At 42.7% G+C, this 20,082-nt stretch overlaps 1 protein-coding gene across 1 annotated transcript; it reads right to left on the bottom strand.

Moving 5' to 3' along the window:
- Positions 1–2,597: 2,597 nt before the first annotated feature.
- PCLAF (PCNA clamp associated factor) lies at positions 2,598–16,493 on the bottom strand. Its single transcript, XM_075857832.1, has 4 exons — positions 16,331–16,493; positions 10,543–10,626; positions 7,601–7,778; positions 2,598–2,977 (listed from the first exon to the last, which is right to left on the bottom strand). The coding sequence occupies exons 1-4, from the start codon at positions 16,383–16,385 to the stop codon at positions 2,935–2,937; spliced, it is 360 nt and encodes a 119-aa protein (XP_075713947.1). The 5' UTR covers positions 16,386–16,493; the 3' UTR covers positions 2,598–2,934.
- Between the last annotated feature and the right edge of the window lie 3,589 nt (positions 16,494–20,082).

Here is a 20,082-nt window from a genome sequence, read left to right as displayed (position 1 = left end):
GGCACCCAGAAACCAATACAGCAAAATCTGTACTCCAAAAGCCAATTGGCGCTGCTTCCCTTCGGAGCTCTGCCGTGTGACCAAACAGCAGTTTATGACCACATATGGGGGTATAGCTGTACTCTGGAGAAATTGCTTTACAAATGTTGGGGTTCTTTTTGTCCTTTGTTAAGATGAAAAATTATGAGCCAACACTGCATCTTATTGATGAAAAAGGATTGTTTTTATTTTCTCTGCCCAATTCTAATAAAAATCTATGAAACACCTGGAGTCAAAATGCTCACTACACCCCTAGATGAATTCCTCAAGGGGTGTAGTTTCCTAAATGGAGTCACTTTTTGGGCGTTGTTTTGTCCCCTCAGGTGATTTGCAACTGTGACATGGGCTCAGCAAACCATTCCTGCTAAATGTGATCTCCAAAAGCCAAACAGCGCTCTTTCCCTTCTAAGCCCTACCGTGTTTCCAAACAGCCGTTTATGACCAAATGTGAGGTATGGTTTTACTCGGGAGAAATTGCGGTACAAATTTTGCAGTGCTTTTCTCCTGTAGTCCTTGTGCAAATTAAAAAAATAAAAATTAGCTAAACCTACATTTCTTTGAAAAAAAAAAAATTTTGGTTTTTTATTTTCAGGGCCTAATTCCAATAATTTCTGCAAAAAACTTGTGGGGTCAAAATGCTCACTATACCCCTAGATAATTTCCTCAATGGGTGTAGTTTAAAAAAAAAAAATGGGGTCACTTGTGCTGGTTTCAACTGTTTTGTCCCCTCAGGGGCTTTGCAAATGTGACATGGCCTCCACAAACCATTCCTGCTAAATTTGAGCTCCAAAAGCCAAATGGCGCTTTTTCCCCTTCTGAGCCCCGCTGTAGTTCCAAACAGCCGTTTATGACCACATGTCGGGGTACGGTTTTACTCGGGAGAAATTGCGTTACAAATTTTGCAGCACTTTTTCTCCTTGTGGAAGAGAGAAAAAAATAAAAAAAAAAAAAGAAATAGCTACACCTACATTCTTTGGAAAAAATGTTGATTTTTATTTTAACGGTCCACTTCCAGTAATACCCCTAGATAATTCCCTTGGTGTGTAGATTCCCAAATGGGGTCACTTTTTGGGAATTTCCACTGTTTTGGCAGTGCAAGAGCCCGTCAAACCTGACATGGTGCCTAAAATATATTCTAATAAAAAGCCCCCAAAATCCACTAGGTGCTCCTTTGCTTCTGAGGCCAGTGCTTCAGTACAGTAGCATGCTAGGACCACATGTGGGATATTTCCTAAAACTGCAGAACCTGAGCAATAAATATGGAGTAAAACTTTGGGTTATAAAAAAAATAAAAAGATTCAAAATTAATTTCTGCAAAAAAGATGAATTTTGTCAATTTCACCTCTACTTTGGTTTGATTCCTGTGAAACATCTAAAGGGTTAAGAAACTTTCTAAATCCTGTTTTGAATACTTTGAGGGGGTGAAGTTTTTAAAATGGGGTGACTTTGGGGGTTTCTAATATTTAAGGCCCTCAAAGCCACTTCACAACTGAACTGGCCCCTGTATAAAAAGCCTTTTGAAATTTTCTTGAAAAATTTGAGAAATTGCTGCTAAAGTTCTAAGCCTTGTAACGTCTTAGGGTATGTTCACACGCACTAATTACGGACGTAATTGGGGCGTTTTTGCCCCGAGTTACGTCCGAAAATAGCGCTGACAAACATCTGCCCATTGAAAGCAATGGGCAGACGTTTGTCTGTTCACACGAGGCGTAATTTACGCACCGCTGTCAAATGACAGCACGTAAATAGACGCCCGCGTCAAAGAAGTGACCTGTCACTTCTTTGGCCGTAATTGGAGCAGTTATTCAAGCGCCTGCACATGCCGGTACGGCTGAAATTACGGGGATGTTTTCAGGCTGAAACATCCCCGTAATTTCAGCCGTTACGGACGCCCTCGTGTGAACATACCCTTACAAAAATAAAAGGATGTTCAAAAAAAAAAACTATGCCAACCTAAAGTAGACATGTGGGGGATGGTAATTAGCAACACTTGTGTGGTATAACTGCCTGTCTTACAAGCAGATACATTTAAATTTAGAAAAACGCTAATTTTTCACTAAATGTGTTTTTCACAATTAAATACTGAATGTATGGAGCAAATTTTTCTAGTAACAAAGTCCAATGTGTCACAAGAAAATCTCAGAATCGCTTGGATAGGTAAAAGCATTCCGAAGTTATTACCACATAAAGTGAAACATGTCAGATTTGAAAAAAGGTAAAAAGTGGCCAAAAAGGGAAGGGGTTAATGCAGGTGGAGCGAAAAGCTATAAAATATTCCTCTAAGTACACAGCAAAATAGAGGTGAATGCTGGGAAAAATAAAATAAATAAAAAAAAGTCAGAGCAACTCAATGAATTCCTCTAAGATAGCATGCATTGCAATATACCACGACCGTGGAAAACCATGCAGTGTCAAATTGAGGTACGGTACGAACCCATAACAGGCTATGGTCACCATATTAAGGCTCTGACAAGGCTTTGCTCAAACAGCCTTCCACATACTGGAAGTTTATTAAAACGTGTCAATGTAGCAGGTTTAAGAAGGGAACGCAAAAAAAATAATATATAAAAATAATAATTTAATGAACATCTGATAGTTGTTTTATTAGTCCAACGCTGTAAAACTTATGAAAATAGGCCAAGGCTTAGTAATACAACACCCTCCAGGCACTGAAGTATAAATGAGAACAACAACCATCTTAAGGTTGTGTCTTCAAGAGGATTTGAAGAAAACAGATTAAAAATAAAGCTAGATTTATTAGTTAACAGCTAAAATGCTACTTGAATAATAGACTGACACATAGAAGTAAATACAACGGCATAACACCTGTACAAAAAAAAAAAAAAAAAGGTAAAGGTTTATTTACAAATTTACATAAGTGTCAAATCTTGAGATTCATTCTTCATCTGAACCATCGTCTTCAGGCAAAGGGCGAGATCTACAATGGGGGGGAGAGAGAAACAAAAAACTTTTGCATTAAACATGAATTGCTCGAAGGCCACGACCTGTCCGAGTCTGGAGCATTGGGTCCAATTAGTAAATAAATATGTACCAAAAACTATCTAAACAGGCGCTGCCCTGACAAGTTTGGGAAGATTTGATCTAGATGGTTGGAGGCCTCAGACACTGCAGTTTAAAGGGAATGTGTTGCTAGCAAAACATGTATTTTTTTTTTAGTTAAACATTTAGTGTGTAGGTGATTAAACACTGTTCTCATTTTTTCCCACGAGTCAGGAAATATTATAAATTAGATTCTAATTTATATTTCCCAGTGCTGGTCACTAGATGGAGCAATTCCCAAAATTGCAGCATTGCAAGTGGTAAAGCAACCACATTGCTTTTTGCTGCAAAATTAGGAAAAACTCACTCGCTCTAGTGAGCTCTCAGAATCCCCCCCTCATTTATCCTGGCTAGTGCCAGTAGTAGGTTAACATACACTAGTAAACCCACAGTAAAACACTTACATACATAGAAATCACTTACCTGCTCCAGTTGCCGCCGCTCCCTACGGTCCGTCCACTCCGTCTGCTGCCGCTGCTCCATGTGCACAAGTCCGGAAGCCGCGACCGGAAGTAGTAATCTTACTGTCCGGCCGCGACTTCCGGTCTACAGGAAAATGGCGCCGGACGTCGCACAGTTCAACTTGGACTGTGTGGGAGCGGCGCATGAACCGTTCCCACACAGACGGCATACACCATAGTGGATGGAACGGGCCCCGTTCGCATTCACTATGGGACTGGAGCTGCCGTATTCCATGTCTGTATGTGTCGTTAATCGACACATACAGAAATGGAGTAAAAAAATGGCAGCCCCCATAGGGAAGAAAAAAAAGTGAAACACAAAACACACAAATAAATACAAAAGTTTTTAATAAGACTAAAATCAAACTGATGTTAAAAAAAAAAAATTTCGTGACACTATTCCTTTAACCAGTTAGTGACCGGCCCATAGTCTTTTTAAGTCAGTCACTAACAGGCCTTATTCCGATGCCATAAACTTTTTACGTCGCGGCATCGGAATAAGTTTACAGAGCAGGGAGCTGTCAAATCTCCCTGCTCTCAGCTGCTAGAGGCAGCTGAGGGCTGGGAGCGTCCCTGCTCTGCCGTGCGAGATCGATATTAGTATCGATCTCACACGTTTAACCCCTCAGATGCGGTGCTCAATAGCGAGCACCGCATCCGAGTGGTTTTGGAGAGAGGGAGGGAGCTCCCTCTCTCCCCCACCGACACGATCGCCGAGTGTCTGTGATGGCAGCCGGGGGCCTAATAAAGGCCCCCAGGTCTGCCTGCTAGGTCATGCCTCTGGCATGACCTAGCAGATGCCTGTCAGTTTTAAACGGACAGGCATAATACACTGCAATACAAAAGTATTGCAGTGTATTATAAATGCGATCGCATATTATAGTCCCCTAGTGGGACTAGTAAAAAAGTGGGAAAAAAGTTTAATAAAGTTAATTTTAAAAAAAATGTGAAAAAAAAAATGAAAAACCCAGCTTTTCCCCTTACACAATGCTTTACTATTAAAAAAACAAAATAAAGTTAAAAAGTTACACATATTTGGTATCGCCGCGTCCGTAACGACCCCGACTATAAATCTATTACATTATTTAACCCGCACGGTGAACGCCGTAAATTTTTTTATAAAAAGCTATGGAAAAATTGCTGTTTTCTGTGAATCCTGACTTTAAAAAAAATGTGATTAAAAAGTGATCAAAAAGTTGCATCTACTCCAAAATGGTACCAATAAAAACTACAAGTCTTCCCGCAAAAAAAAAAAGCCCTCATACAACCGCATCGGCGAAAAAATAAAAACGTTACGGCTCTTCAAATATGGAGACACAAAAACAAATAATTTTGAAAAAAAAAGCGTTTTTACTGTGTAAAAGTAGTAAAACATACAAAAACTATACAAATTTGGTATCGTTGCAATCGTAACAACCCGCTGAATAAAGTTAGTGTTATTTATACCACACGGTAAATGGCGTAGATTTAGGACGCAAAAAAAGTGGCGAAATTTCAAATTTTTTTCTATTCCCCCCCCAAAAAAAGTTAATAAAAGTTAATCAATAAATAATATGTACCTAAAAATGGTGCTATTAAAAAATACAACTTGTCCCGCAAAAAACAAGACCTTATACAGCTATGTCGACGCAAAAATGAAAGAGTTATAGCTCTTGGAATGCGACGATTGAAAAACGTAAAAAATTGCTTGGGCATTAAGGTCCAAAATAGGCTGGTCATTAAGGGGTTAAGGTTTGTTTTCCCTTCTGGATGGAATGGGAGCAATGCGGGATGGATGACTGGAACGCTTGGGTGAATGGTGTGCGCATATGTGTTTTTAGTTGTTCTTAGGCATCTACTGTGGTCACATCTTCTGCTACTTGTTGGCAGCAAAGCATATCCTGTATTGTGATACTCCATCTGTTCACTGCCTTATCTGTACTTTGAATGTCTTGTAGCCATGGTGCCTTGTTATTCCAACCAGTTTAGGAGTTGGTACTTCTGTTGTATTTACATGTAGGGATGTCACGATACCAGAATTTGGACTTAGATACTGATACTTTGTGTAGTATTGCGATAGATACCAAAACGATACTTTGCCAACAGTAATAAAAAAAATAAAAAAAATTCTGATGTGAGGCGCGCGGTGGGATAATGAATTTAACCTCCATGTGCCTCACATTAATAGTAATTAACCCATTATGACTGAGAAACATGATGGGGTTAATGTGTGAGGTACATGTTGGGGTTAATCACTATTAATGTGAGGCACATGGAGGTTAAATTCATCACACCTCACAATAATAAGTGAAAAGTTTTTTTTTGTTTTTTTTTTACAGCGTACACCATAAATGGTTGTGCAGGTTATTACGGCCGCGCCAATACCGAATGTGTATATTTTATGTATTGAGACTTTAATGTTTATTGTAAAAAAAATAAAAAAAAAGGTTGTGATTTAATATTACTATGTTTTTAAACTTTAATGTACTGGCATATATCTATATTACAGTACATTAGCCTGTGTATGGAAAGTACACAGGCAGTGGTTAGGACATACCCAAGTATGCCCTAACAGGAAATATGGTAGGACAGCTCGGGGGTCCTTCAATAGACCCTGGGCTGTCTGCCCATATATGGTGTGGCCCTCGATCGCATCAAAGGTATTCTATGTGACGCGATCCAGGGTCACCCCCCACCCCCCTTCTCATTTTCTCCTGAATGCTGCAGTCAGCTTTGATTGCAGCATTCAAGGGAATAACGGCGGAGATGAAGTTTCTCTGATCTCCGCCGTTATAGAGAGGGGCTGCAGCTGTGTAATACAGCCATTGCCCCGCTCCTGACATTAAGTGCGCACGCGGTCAGCATGAGGTGATGCGGCCGGCACTGCACTAATGAGCGGCGGTTTAGGCAATGAAGACAGAACATGGGGTTGTTTTGCACAGCGCCCGCCATGTTTGGTCTTCAGTGCCGCCACTCATTAGTGCAGAGCTGGCCGCATCGCATCATCCTGACGGCGCGCAGTTGTCAGGACTCCAGGGCAGGACAATGACTGTATTACACATCCGCAGCCCTGCTCTCATACATTCATGTGTTACTATACCGAGTTGTGCGGCCGCACAGCTTAGTATCAAAATACATGAAATGGTATTGAACCGTTTGGGGATGCAAAGTATCGAAGTTTCGATGCATCCCTATTTACTTATACTTTGAAAATTAATAAAACCTTTTTAAACATTAATTGCTCAATGGCATTTCATAATAAAGATTTTGTTAAACACATTTGCTGTTAAGCGTCAGTGCTTTTTAGATGTAATCTAGCTCCCAAGGCTTGTGTTTTTCTTGTCCCTTAAATTCTTAAAGAGAACCTTTCCCCACACGCAGCATGTAATGGGCAGGGCTGCACAAACGCTGGGGCATTTTACCTACCCTTCTCCGTTTAGATATCGGTGCCGTTATATTTGGTGCCCCGATATTTAAATACCCCCCTGAACAGTCAATGGGGCGTGTAATGGCAAGGGGGCATGTTACTATGGCTGAGACACTGTCCAATCAGCTACAGTGCGACACAAGAGCTCTCATGATTACAGTACGGGACAGTTGTCCGGCAGCGAGGCAGGGACTCCTAGCGTCGTACATAAGTATGATGCTAGGAGCCCGGCTCCCTGCAATGTGTTCGGTCCGGGACTTGCGGCCGAAATACGTCCGTCAATTATGGACGTAATGACCTCGTGTGAACATACCCAAAGTGTAAAACTGACAGGCATCTGCTAGGCCATGCCAGAGAGGCATGGCCTAGCAGGCATTAACTGGAGGCCTTTCTACATTAAATTTAGGCTGTAACGTATACATCAAACTCTCATGACATTTGTGTTAAACAGATACAATTATACTCTGTCATGAGATTTGTTTAATGCATATGTCGCTCATTGACTATAATGGTGTCCATTAAAAGTATGTCATAGAAGGCTACCGAAAAGCCCATGATGTACACGCTGAACGTAGGGCCAAAAAAACCTCCTGCAGTTGTATGATGTATGTTTGCAGAACAGAGTATGGCTTACTTCCTTGGTGCTTTCCCAACGCCACTGCCACCGGCTTCATTTTCATCATCAGATGGCACACGGTTTTCTTTTTCAGGGTGGCTTGTAGATGGAGATCCAAAGAAATCTCCAATACTTTTCTGCCATTTTGGTGTAGGTCTATTAAATACAGGATTGCCCCCAGCGTATTTGCCTTCAGCTTAGCATGTGTTAAAGAGAAGAAAGAAAATTGACGCATTAGGGAAAAATCAGTAATATGAATTCTTTAAAGGAACAGTGTCATCATAATTTTTTTTTTAATATGTTAAAGATGTTAGTGCTTTATTAAAAACGTTTGGATTAATTTGTGTGTTTGTGTGTTACTTTTTTCTATTTTTACACTTTTTCTTCCCTATGGGGGCTGCCATTTTTTTTTTCCATTTCTGTATGTGTCGATTAACGACACATACAGACATGGAATACGGCAGCCACAGTCCCATGGGGACTGCGAACGGGTCCCGTCCCATCCACTTCTGTGTACGCCGTCTGTGTGGGAACTCCCACACAGTCCAATTTGAAATGCGCGCAGTCCGGCACCATTTTCCTGTGGACCGGAAGTCGCGGCCGGACAGTAAGATTACTACTTCCGGACTTGTGCACTTGGACCAGCGGCAGCAGACGGAGCGGACGGGCCGGAGGGAGCCGCGGCGGCAGGAGCAGGTAAGAGATTTCTATGTATGTTCGTGTACATTTACTACTGTATGTAAACCTACTACACTGTGTGTTAGCTCAAAAAATGGCGACACACAGTGTAGGTGGTTAGACCGTTCAATCCCCTCGTTTATCCCGGCACTAGCCAGGATAAAGGAGGGGGGGGGATTCTCAGAGCTCACTAGAGCGAGTGCTTTTTTCCAAATTTTGCAGCAAAAAGCAATGTGGTTGCTTTACCACATGCAATGCTGCAATTTTGGGAATAGCTCCATCTAGTGACCAGCACTGGGAAATATTAGAAATTAGAATCTAATTTATAATATTTCCTGACTCGTGAAAAAAATTAAAAAAATTTGAACAATGTTTAATCACCTACACACTAAATGTTTAACTAAAAAAAAAAAAAAAAAAAACACATTTTTTGCTGGCAACACATTCCCTTTAAAGAGACTGTCACCACATTATAAGTGCCCCATCTCCTACATAAGGAGATGGGCGCTATAATGTAGATGACAGCAGTGCTTTTTATTTAGGGAAAAATCTATTTTTACCACGTTAGGAGCAATTTTAGCTTTATGCTAATTACTTTCTTAATGCCCAAGTGGGCGTGTTTACTTTAGACCAAGTGGGCGTTGTACAGAGGAGTGTATGACGCTGACCAATCAGCGTCATACACTTCTCTCCATTCATTTAGTCAGCGCATAGTGAAACTGCGTTATTGAAGTGTTTAGACAGTGACTAAACATTCCTTCCAGCCAGGACGAAATGTCTATTCACAATCCCTGCACTTCGTTAACATTGGTTTGTTACTTACAACAGAGCAAAGCGTAACCTCGCTGTAACCTGTCATTTACAGCGAGATCTCGCGAGATTACGCTTGCTCTGCTGTAAGTAACAGAGACGTTAACCAAGTGCAGTGATTGTGAATAGACATCCCGTCCTGGCTGGAAGGAATGTCTAGACATTGTCTAAACACTTCAGTAAACGTTAATATGTTAGTATAAGACAGCCCATAGCGAACAATGCAGTGTCACTGACTAAATGAATGGAGAGAAGAGCATGACACCGATTGTTCAGCGTCATACACTCCTCTGTAAATTGCCCACTTGGGCATTAAGAAAGTAATTAGCATAAAGCTAAAATTGCTCCCAACGTGGTAAAAACAGATCGTTTTTCTAAATAAAAAGCACTGCTGTCACCTACATCTTAAGTGCCCCGAGTCTCTTTAAAGAGGCTCTGTCACCACATAAGTGCCCTATCTCCTACATAATCTGATCAGCACTGTAATGTAGAGAAGTGTTTTTTATTTTGAAAAACGATCATTTTTGAGCAATTTTAGATTTATGCTAATTCGTTTTTTCAACTTTTGACCAAGTGGGCGTTGTAAAGAGGAGTGTATGACGCTGACCAATCAGCGTCATGCACTTCTCTCCATTTGCACTCAGCAGAGTGATCTCGCTGTGCTGTCAGATACACCCACATTAACTTTACTGAAGTGTCTTGAGAGTGAAAAAGACATCCCCTCCAGCCAGGACGGGATGTCTATTCACACTCCCCACACTTCGGTAACGTTTGTGTGGGACTTAATTTACAGCACAGCGTGATCTCAACTGCATCAGCGGGGGGAAAAAAAAAAGTTATGGCTCTTGAAATACAAATTTAGAAGAAAAAAAATAAAAAATGTTTACTGTGTAAAAGTAGTAAAAAAAACAAACCCATACAAAAGCTATAAAAGTTTGGTATCGTTGCAATCATAACAACCCGCTGAATAAAGTTATTTTTACCACACGATAAACGGCATAAATTTAGGATGCAAATAAGTGTAGCGATACTGTTTTTTTTTATCCCCCCCACAAAAAAAAGGAAAATATATGAACCCAAAACTGTGCTATTAAAAAAATACAACTTGTCCCGCAAAAAAATAAAGACCTTATACAGCTATGTCGACGCTAAAAAATAAATATATATATATATATATATATATATATATATATATATATATATATATATATATATATATTTTTTTTTACAGCTCTTTAAATGAGACGATGGGAAAAAAACAAATAGCTTTGTCATTGAGGCCTACAATAGGCTGGTCACTAAGGGGTTAATGCAAAAGAAAAGTTGTAAATGTACATTTTTAATGGAGCAAGGCCCATAACAAAAAATCATCATATGTTTATAAACAGCATGGGGAAATTTTCCCAAAATCATTCATAAACACTACAAAGTTCATACATAAAACTAACCCTTTGGTGTATATCACAACTTACATTTTTTCCCAGAAGGAGATGTGACATGGTTTGAGGAGCTAGATGTGGCACCAAATGATTTCCTTGGTGCTCTGGCAGCAACAGCTTAAAAGAAAAAATAAATAAATACCACCATTAATACAGGCTCAAAAGAATTTTGTCCCCATTAGATCTCCATTTCCACAATAAAACACTGGTTAAGGCCCTATGCACACGACCGGACCCGCAATCACAGCCCGCACTTGCGGGCACGGCCGGCCGCTGACTGACAGCCGCATTTTCGGGCCGTGCTCCCATACAAAGTATGGGAGCACGGCCCGCAAAATGCGAAAGAACGGACATGTTCCATAATTCCCGGAACATTTCCACGGCACTGACACCCTTCCGTAGTGCTACGGAAAGGTGTCAGTGTTCAATGAAAGTGAATGGCTCCGTTCTTGCGGACCGCAATTGCGGTCCGCAAAAACTGAGGTTTTTTGCTGTCGTGTGCATGGGGCCTAAGCCTTACTTTCAGTGAAGACAATTGGTCTTACAGCGCTATTATGGCAAGTTCAGCATTTTTTATTTTTGTTGAGCAGGAGAAAAAAAAAAAAAAAAAAAAAAAGCCTCACATTTCCCTCAGGATTTTTGAAGCAGATTTTCAAATGGCAGCATTGTGTATGGAGGGTTGTGGTTTGTTTTAAAGAGACTGTCACCACATTATAAGTGCCCTATCTCCTACATAAGGAGATCAGCGCTATGATTTAGGTGACAGTAACACTTTATTTAGAAAAACTATTTTTACCACTTTGAACGATTTTAGATTTATGCTAATGACTTTCTCAATGCCCAAGTGAGCGTGTTTTTACTTCAGACCAAGTGGGCGTTGTACAGAGGAGTGTATGACGCTAACCAATCAGTGGCCAATCAGCATCATGCACTCCTCTCCATTCATTTAGTCAGCGCATAGTGACACTGCTAGATCACTATGTGCTGTCTTATACTGACACATTAACAATACTGAAGTGTTTAGATAGTGAATAGACCTTCCTTCCAGCCAGGACGGGATGTCTATTCACAATCCCAGCACTTCTGTAACGTTTGTGGTACTTACATCAGAGCAAGCGTAAGCTCCCTGTAACCTGTCATTTACAGCAAAATCTCGCAAGATTACGCTTGCTCTGCTGTAAGTACCACAGAAACGCGGCCATTTTGCAGTGGGTCTCTAAATTTATCCATTTCCAGTCAGTTTTTAATAGCCATTAAATGAAAGCCTTTTTTTTTTTCAGGTTTTTTCGTCCCAACCCCTTGAATACACTGTAGATAGAGCACCACTGTAGGAGCATAATCCCTCTGGCCGGGGATTCCTCAGACTGAGCCCATGACGTCTCTGTCCATGTATATTAACCGTGATGTCAGGAGAGCAGAATCCCCTGCCATAGACTACGCTCCAGGAGCAGCCCCCTAACGTCCGTGTCCATATACAGATAGTGACGACGTGGGCTTCTGTAGGAGCGGAGTCCCCTTCCAGAGCGGGGTCTGGGCACCAGGAATTCTGCTCCTACAGGGAGCTACTTTGGCGCTATCTACTGTGGATGGGTTGCCATCCTCAGGCAGGGGGGTGCTATCTACAAAACAGGAGTCCCCGGCCAGAGATCTTGCGACGCTCTGACCAGGTATTCCTTATATGGACAGTAATGTCAAGGGCTTCCCCAGGCTCAGCGCTCAAAGTAGCAGTGTGCGGGGAGTCCTCGGCCAGGATCAGTTTCCACCAGCAGTTACAAGGATTGCTTCCTTAAAACATCCGGTAAAAACGGATTCATTGCCAATGGGAGCCATCTGGCCATAAAAACAGCCAAAATTAGGACATGTTAAAAAAAAGCCACGTGAATACACACATAGAACTTCATCGTTTTGAAAACAGCAGTTTAAAAAACCCCATCGTGTGAATGTAGCCTAAGGCTGGGTTCATACACTATTGACGGACGTAATTCGGGCGTTTTAGCACCGAATTATGTCCGAAAATGCGGCTCAAAAGCGTCGGCAAACATCTGCCATATGACATACTGGTAAAAAGGGACACCTTTCACATTCTGCTATTTCTCATGTGTACGGCGATACCAAATATATGTGTGTAATCTATCATATGGACCTGTTATAGGGCTTATCATAGGAGTCCATTTTGGCTTTTGGAGGCCTTTTTACGCCAGAGCTGAACTTAGGGAACCACACTATTTGCCGTGGTACTGCAGGTCATTTTGACAAGTATAGGGGTATAGTGAGTATTTTTAATAGGTCAAAATAAATAGTTTTTCAGAAAATATAGTATTGCTGCATTTTTACAGTGAAACATTATCCAATAAGCAACCCTCCCTTTTGGTTCTCCCTACAAAAACAGTGTGAAAATAAATGAGTTAATAATGTGGGTAATATCACGGTCTTTGCCTTCATAGACTATAAAGGCAGATGTGTAGCCTGTGCCGCTCCCACAGAGCTTGTAGATTTTATCCCCATATTATGCTCTCTTTGAGGGGATGTACCGGTGGGATGAGTGCCTGCCTTTGTAACTCATCAGCGATTCATCCACCGCTAGGTTTTTTCGGGGTTGTACAACGGCATAAATGACTCCTCCAAAGTTTTTTATCAGGGGCCTATCTATATTATACAGGTGGTCATGGCCTGGATCACTACAGGGGGGGGGGGGCCCGGTGATTGTCATTAAAATGAAGGAAGCGCATTAGCACTTCATATCGGCTTCTGGTCATAACGGCTGGAATAACAGGTGTGGTATGTGTAGGGCTTGTTGCCCAATATGACCGGATTGAGGGCTTTGTCACTAACCCCATGTTGAGGATGAGCCCCAAATTTTTATTTTTTTTTTAAGTTCGCCAGTATTTGTGGGGTGCCACTGCTTTGCATAGGAGGACGTTGGCTTTTCAGCAAAGAATTGGCGAGCATACAGATTGGTTTGGTTAACAACCAGCTCCAATAGTTCAAAATCTGTAATGAATATTTTAAGAAAATCGAGGGCTGTAAAAATTTTCCACATTAATATTTAGCCCTTGTGTGGCAATAAATTCTGGGATATTAGGAGAAAATGACTCTGTGGGTACCCACTCAATATATTCTGGGGGAATAGAGTGGGCCGTGTTTTGTGGTACTTCTGTGACATGCCCTGTGCTTGTGGACTCTGCAGTGACACTTGAATTGCAGAAAGCCTATCACAGTCGTCGCTATCACTGGTAGAATACATTTCTACCTTGGACGCAGTTTCTGTATCGCTTTCATCAGTCAGAAATTAACATGGCGTATGCCTCTTCCACTGTGAGCCTTCCATGGGCCATTCTACACACACGTACGACAAAGACTGTAGCCAGACGCACACGCAGACAAATTTATTATTTTTTCTTTCACGGACGTCACAAAAGCACGCTCCACAAAAAAAACTGATGTCGAACAAACACGTAGACTATAAAAGTTTTTTGTTTTTTTTTACAAAAAAATTTTAAAAAATACACGACAAACCCTAGGGGCTCGTTCACACATGGCGGAATTGCTGTGGAATTCTGCAGTGGAATTCTCCAGCGGCCATTTTTTTCAATACATTTTTAGGAAAGTTAGTTCAGACGTTGCGGAAAACTCCGCTGCGGTGCAGAATTTTCCCTCCGCAGCATGCACTGTCTGTTGCGGAGAAGCAGAATTTCACTCTGCTAGTGGTCTCCGGTCGTTGCCCTGAAGGGGTTAAAGATAAATACAAGCCCCTCGAGCCCTTAAGTCAACACACTAACAAAACAGACTTCAAGCAATCACGAACAATGAAAAATACTCAAGGTACCCAAGTCTGCTATTATGGGGTTATGCAACGTCTGAATTACCTGTCAAATATGCAAATATTGGTGCATATTCGTTGCTTAAATGTCCCAAACCTGCACCAACATTTGCAGCGGAAAAACTCTGCCACGTGTGAACGTGCCCTAAGGATAACTCTAGCCTAGGTATACAATTGAAGTTTATATATTAGATTTTTTGTCATTTAGTGTCTTTGGTGTCACAGTAAAAGTCTCTCCTCATACAGAGTAAGGCCCCATGCGCACGAATGTAAAAACGGACGTAATTACGGGCCCATAGACTTCTATTGGCCACGGGTACCTCCCCGTGCCGTTGAAAAGTATAGAACATGTCATATTTCAGGCCGTAATTACGGGACGGGCAGGCCCATAGAAGTCTATGGGGCTCCTGCAATTACGGGTGACTACGTGTGTGCACCCGTAATTGCGGGAGCGTTGCTAAGCGACGTCAGGGGATAGTCACTGTCAAGGGTGCTGAGAGAGTTAAACGATCGACAGTAACTCTTTCAGCACCCTGGACAGTGACTGCCGATCACAATATAGAACATGTAAAAAAAAATATAAGTTCATACTTACCCAGAACTCCCTGCTTCTTCCTCCAGTCCGGCCTCCTGGGATGACGTTTCAGCCCATGTGACCGCTGCAGTTAATCACAGGCTGCAGCGGTCACATGGACTGCCGCGTCATCCAGGGAGGTCGGACTGGATGTCAAGAGAGTGACGCGTCACCAAGGCAACGGCCGGGTAAGTATGAATTTTTTTACTACGGAAAGGGCTGTCCCTTCTCTCTATCCTGCACTGATGGAGAGAAGGGGCTGCCGATTAGTGCAGTGCAATTTTGCAGCGAAAACGTGCCCGTAAATACGGGTGAAGTACTGGTGATACCGGACCCGTATTTACAGGCACGGGTCCGTAAATACAGGTGCAATACGGGTCAAATATATTCCGTTTGGAAGTTTTAGGCAGATTTTCCTCTCCCTGCACGCCGATTTTCGCCCGCAACCATTGAGCGCCGCGGGCATGAAACACCGCGGAACACGCTTTCTCTGCCTCCCATTGAAGTCAATGGGAGGTCAGAGGCGTAAACGGCCGAAGATAGGGCATGTCGCTATTTTTTCCAGCGAGGCTGTTTTACTGCTCCCGGGAAAAAGACGCTGAAGCCTCCTATTAAATTCAATGGGAGGCATTTTCAGGCCGTTGACGAGTTTTGCAACGCGGTTTCTGGGTCAAAAACTCGTCAAAGTACTCCGTGTGAACATAGCCTAACAAGTGTGAGGAGAGATACTTAGGTTTTTCATTTTGTGATCACTGTGATCACATGAACGGAGACCACTGTTCTTGGTCTCCGATCATCACTCTGAAGCCAAGGCTGTTGCTAACAGCCTTGGCTTCAGAGGCAGATTACCCGATGACCGGGAAAACCGCTCAGATGTGGCGCTTGCTATTGAGCGCTGCACCTGAGGGGTTAAATACGATCGGAGACCACTGCTAGTGGTCTCCGGTCGTTGCCCTGAAGGGGTTAAAGATAAATACAAGCCCCTCGAGCCCTTAAGTCAACACACTAACAAAACAGACTTCAAGCAATCACGAACAATGAAAAATACTCAAGGTACCCAAGTCTGCTATTATGGGGTTATACACTAGAGACGATAGTTGCGCTTTTTACATATAACTTATCGTATATTAGGATACACCGACGGTGGAGCAGTGACAGGAGATTTGGCGCGCTCCTCCCCTTGGCGCCAAAACAGTTAACCCCCTTTAAACCTGCTGGCAATCAGCTACTGAATATAAGCGAGCCACGTACCCACTTTACCCTGAATATCAAGCACATTTTGGCGAGAACTAAGCGAAAGAGATAGCTGTGCTAAGGTTAGGAGGAAGAGACGACTTCACAACGGAATGACACCATAAAATTAATTCTGGGACCGCGATAACGGAACACACAATAGGTACAGTACACTCTGAGGTCAGACACCTCACCTTTCCTGTAGCTGCCGGTGGAAGAGCCTGCACTATCTGCCTTGGTGCGCACCATGCTGCTGATGTGATCCGGTCTACCGCCACTGACTACACTACCGGAACACTGTACTTTGGCGCAATTTAAACCCCCAATTTTGGCGCTCGAAATTCCAACCTGCCCACAGCATTACGATTGCACACATTTCTTTATGTACCGCCCACTCTTTAATAATCGGCCAATGATAGCAGAGAGTAAGTTGTCAATCAGTCTGTCATGATATCTTCCCGCCCGAAGTCCCTTACTTGTCAGGCTGCGTCACTCAGGCGGGACATTTTCTGATGTTGAGTTTCCCGCTCAGTTGTGTGATTAGCTGGCGGCAGAGACCCACCACGCATATTTTTGCTGTATGTCTAACCTATAAAAAAAAGTACTAATCGATACAGAACCAGAGCAATAGCTCCTGTATACCTTGTAAACTTGATATAATTTCCCTTTCACATTTTACAATAACCTTTGAATCAATAAACCCAGATTGCGCTATATGGGAAAAAATACCCCCATTGGTTGAACTGCTAGATGAATTTAAAGCTTAAATAAATGAGTGTTGTCTCCTTTCTATATGCATGACCTCTGAGATCCCCACTGATCCTGAGAATGAAGGGGTTGCAGCGCTAATTTATCGTTGCGTCCCTTTCTACTTTTTCCACACCTAATGGCGCCCCAGGCGTCCGCTGAGCAAAGAAAAACCGTGAAAGGTTCTAAACTGGTGGGATTCCATTTGTGTCGTCTTCAGCCATAGGTCACTTTCATTTGGAAGCATTTTGGTCAGTATATTGCATCAATATGTAGAAGCCAAAACCAGGAGTGGAAAATAAACATAAAAAATATAATCGAAAGATCTGTATCTCTTCCTTGAATTGGCCTCCAAATACAAAAGCAAAAAACTGACCAAAAGGCTGACACAGGGGACCCTCAGCACCTGGATCCCCATCGATCCAAACTTCTGATAAGTCTGAAATGGCCCACACTGTGCATATTGGCTTAGGCCCCATGCACACGACTGTAAAAATCGTCCGCAATTACGGACACATTCACATCTATTGGCTTAGGTCCCATGCACACGACTGTAAAAATCGTCCGCAATTACGGACACATTCACATCTATTCATTTATTTACGGGAAGGTGTCCGGGCCAAAGAAGTGTACCTGTACCGCAAAAGATAGGACATGTCCTATCTTTTGCTTTTTTAATTCCCTGCTCCGATACTTTGTATGGGAGAACGGGTGAAAAATGCGGGCAGCTGTCCTCGGCCGTGCCCGTAATCGCGGCCCGTGATTACGGGCACGACTTTGTGCATGGGGCCTTACACTGTGATTGCCCCTGAATAAAAATAAATGGCCATGCTGTGTCCCCTGAATAATAAAAATGCCCGCATTGTCCCCCACTTGATAAAAAAAAATGGCTCACTCGGTGCCCCCTGAATAATAATAAAAACAAAAAAGAGTGTGACCCTTAGTGGCTGGCGGGCACAATATACATTTACACAAAGAAAGGCTGTCTGCAACAGCCAAGCCCAATTTCCCAGCCACCACAATATAGGTAAAATAAATAACTTTTATTCAGCTACGTATAGCTTAGACAGACCACATGAATAAATTTAAAATTGTCAGCAGCCGAGAATCGGGCACACATATGTGTTATCTGACTCAACAGACACATATAGTAATAGGCATAGGAATATCAGTGTTTTCCCTATCCAGTTAGAATTGTAAGGTAACCAGTAAACAACAGTAGGTCCGGTCGACGGCAGTGTTTAAAATATTAGCAGCCCCCCCGACATGTTTCGCTACCAAGTAGCGTCCTCGGGTCCACGGGACTAATGGCGGCGCGAAATGAAAAGGACCCTGATATAGATACGTCAGATGACACATCCGAAGGTGTGTCAGGCCGAATAGCCAATGGCAACGGGGGAGACACAGCGGCCTCTCAGCTGTATTTAGCCGGCGTATGAACAGCAGAGTAAGATAGTCCAATCACAGACAGGAGGTGGCGCATGCGTATGGAAGTAAAAAGAGAACTTAGTGCACTCACCCTGGCTCGGATCGCGACTACAAGAGAGTCGCTAGCGCATGCGCAGATGAGCCACATAACAACATAGTGCCAGAGAAGTACGTTCTGGCTGCTCATGATTTAACGTTATGTACGATAGTATTACTTGTCATCATCGTCAGATTGACGCTGCTTGGCATGTATTTATCAAAGGGGATTGGCCAATACTGATGGTAATATGGTGACAGGGAGCCCATAATGGAAAAGGGCTATTGTTAAATAATTAAATTAGAGCCGATGATTGCAGAGGTCAGAAGATGAACCCATAAGGAAGAGACCACTCAGTGTCCCGTCCCCACATTACCCCGGGTGAACACCCGAAAAACGGCTATCTTACCGCGTTTGAGATCAAAGATAGCAAATGTGGATCAAAGAGCTATTCGTTATTACTAAAAAATGGACGCCTGCGCAATGTTATGAAAGCTATACTTGTAGTGAAGTATACAAAGGGGTCACCTCCCATATACAAATACATTGGATAGCACATTGGTTCCCCACGGAAGAAATGTCATTCACGGTTCGAGAATCCCCCAGAGGTCCCCGCTTGCGGTTGCGCCATATTTCCTAACGTTACTACAGGATCAAATAAGGAATATATATGATGTATAAGTAACAATGAACCGCCGCCATCACATGGTCAAACCGTAATAAAAATAAATAAACATGTCAACTAGTCTAACCACTTGCTTCCAAATGGCTAACTTTTTATTTGAAAGAATTCTCCACATATATGTAAAGAATATAAAGAATGACAGGCAGGTGGTATTCTCGTTTTCAGTAGTTTTTAATGTATATATATATATATATATATATATATATATATATATATATATTGCTCTACAGTGGTCCAATAGTGTAGACAGGGACAACAGTGAGAGAGAAATTCTCAGTGTCCAACTGTAGAGTCAAAGAAAAGCACTGAAGGTAAAACCCTCGTTCAGGTCAACCCTATTCATCAAGTGAATAGGAGCAGAGTTGCTTTTCTGCAGCACGGCCGCTATGCAGTAGTCAGAGCCATTTGCTTCCGGCTCCGAATACTGCATACCTTGCATAACATTTGACGCCCGGAGGCAGCTGGAGCAGTTGATTGGTGCGGGGTCCGGGTGTCGGACCTCCACTGATCATATACTGATGACTTATCCTGCGAATAGGTCATCAGTTGTAAATGCGTGGACAACCCCTTTTTTATTGTCCTGTAGTTTGAAAGACAATACTGGTAAGAGCGACGAGCTTGGGGCAAAGTCCGAGCAAGGAGGCATAAGGGCGTGTCCCTTTAGCCATTCTTAAGGGATTAAAGTGGCGTGGCCGCATGGTTTGCGGCACTAACATGGCTGCGGTGGGCTGAGAACGATTGGCTAGTCAGATAAAGTGGGCGGGTGGATCGGGATATATAAGGGGCGGCCAGGTAAGGGGCTGACCAGTACTTGGTTGGAGAACGAGGATATTGAACTTACCTGAAGACCGAAGACATGGAGCAGCAGCAGTTGATGCAGGAACCAACACTGTCCGCAACGGAAGCAGTGTGAGGTGTAGAGGCCCAGATGGAAAATCGTGATCCCCAGGAGATACCGGGACGGAAGCAAGCCCGGTAAGCTCTTCTTGGGGAGCATAAAGATTAAACTGCGCATGTGCTGATTAGATTATGGTGCATGCGCAGTACAA

Source organism: Rhinoderma darwinii, chromosome 3 (assembly GCF_050947455.1).
Source record: "Rhinoderma darwinii isolate aRhiDar2 chromosome 3, aRhiDar2.hap1, whole genome shotgun sequence".
NCBI classification, from domain to species: domain Eukaryota; kingdom Metazoa; phylum Chordata; class Amphibia; order Anura; family Rhinodermatidae; genus Rhinoderma; species Rhinoderma darwinii.
The sequence above is the reverse complement of the archived record's forward strand: the minus strand, read 5'-3'. Positions and strand labels throughout refer to the sequence as shown.

Excerpts from the sequence above, each read along its gene's own strand:
- PCLAF (XM_075857832.1), bottom strand. The coding sequence starts at position 16,385 with ATGGTGCGCACCAAGGCAGATAGTGCAGGCTCTTCCACCGGCAGCTAC. Across the intron at positions 7,779-10,542 it reads ATCTCCTTCTGGGAAAAAAT|CTGAAGGCAAATACGCTGGG; the intron begins GTAAGTTGTGAT and ends ACACATGCTAAG. Across the intron at positions 2,978-7,600 it reads GTTGGGAAAGCACCAAGGAA|ATCTCGCCCTTTGCCTGAAG; the intron begins GTAAGCCATACT and ends CCCCCATTGTAG.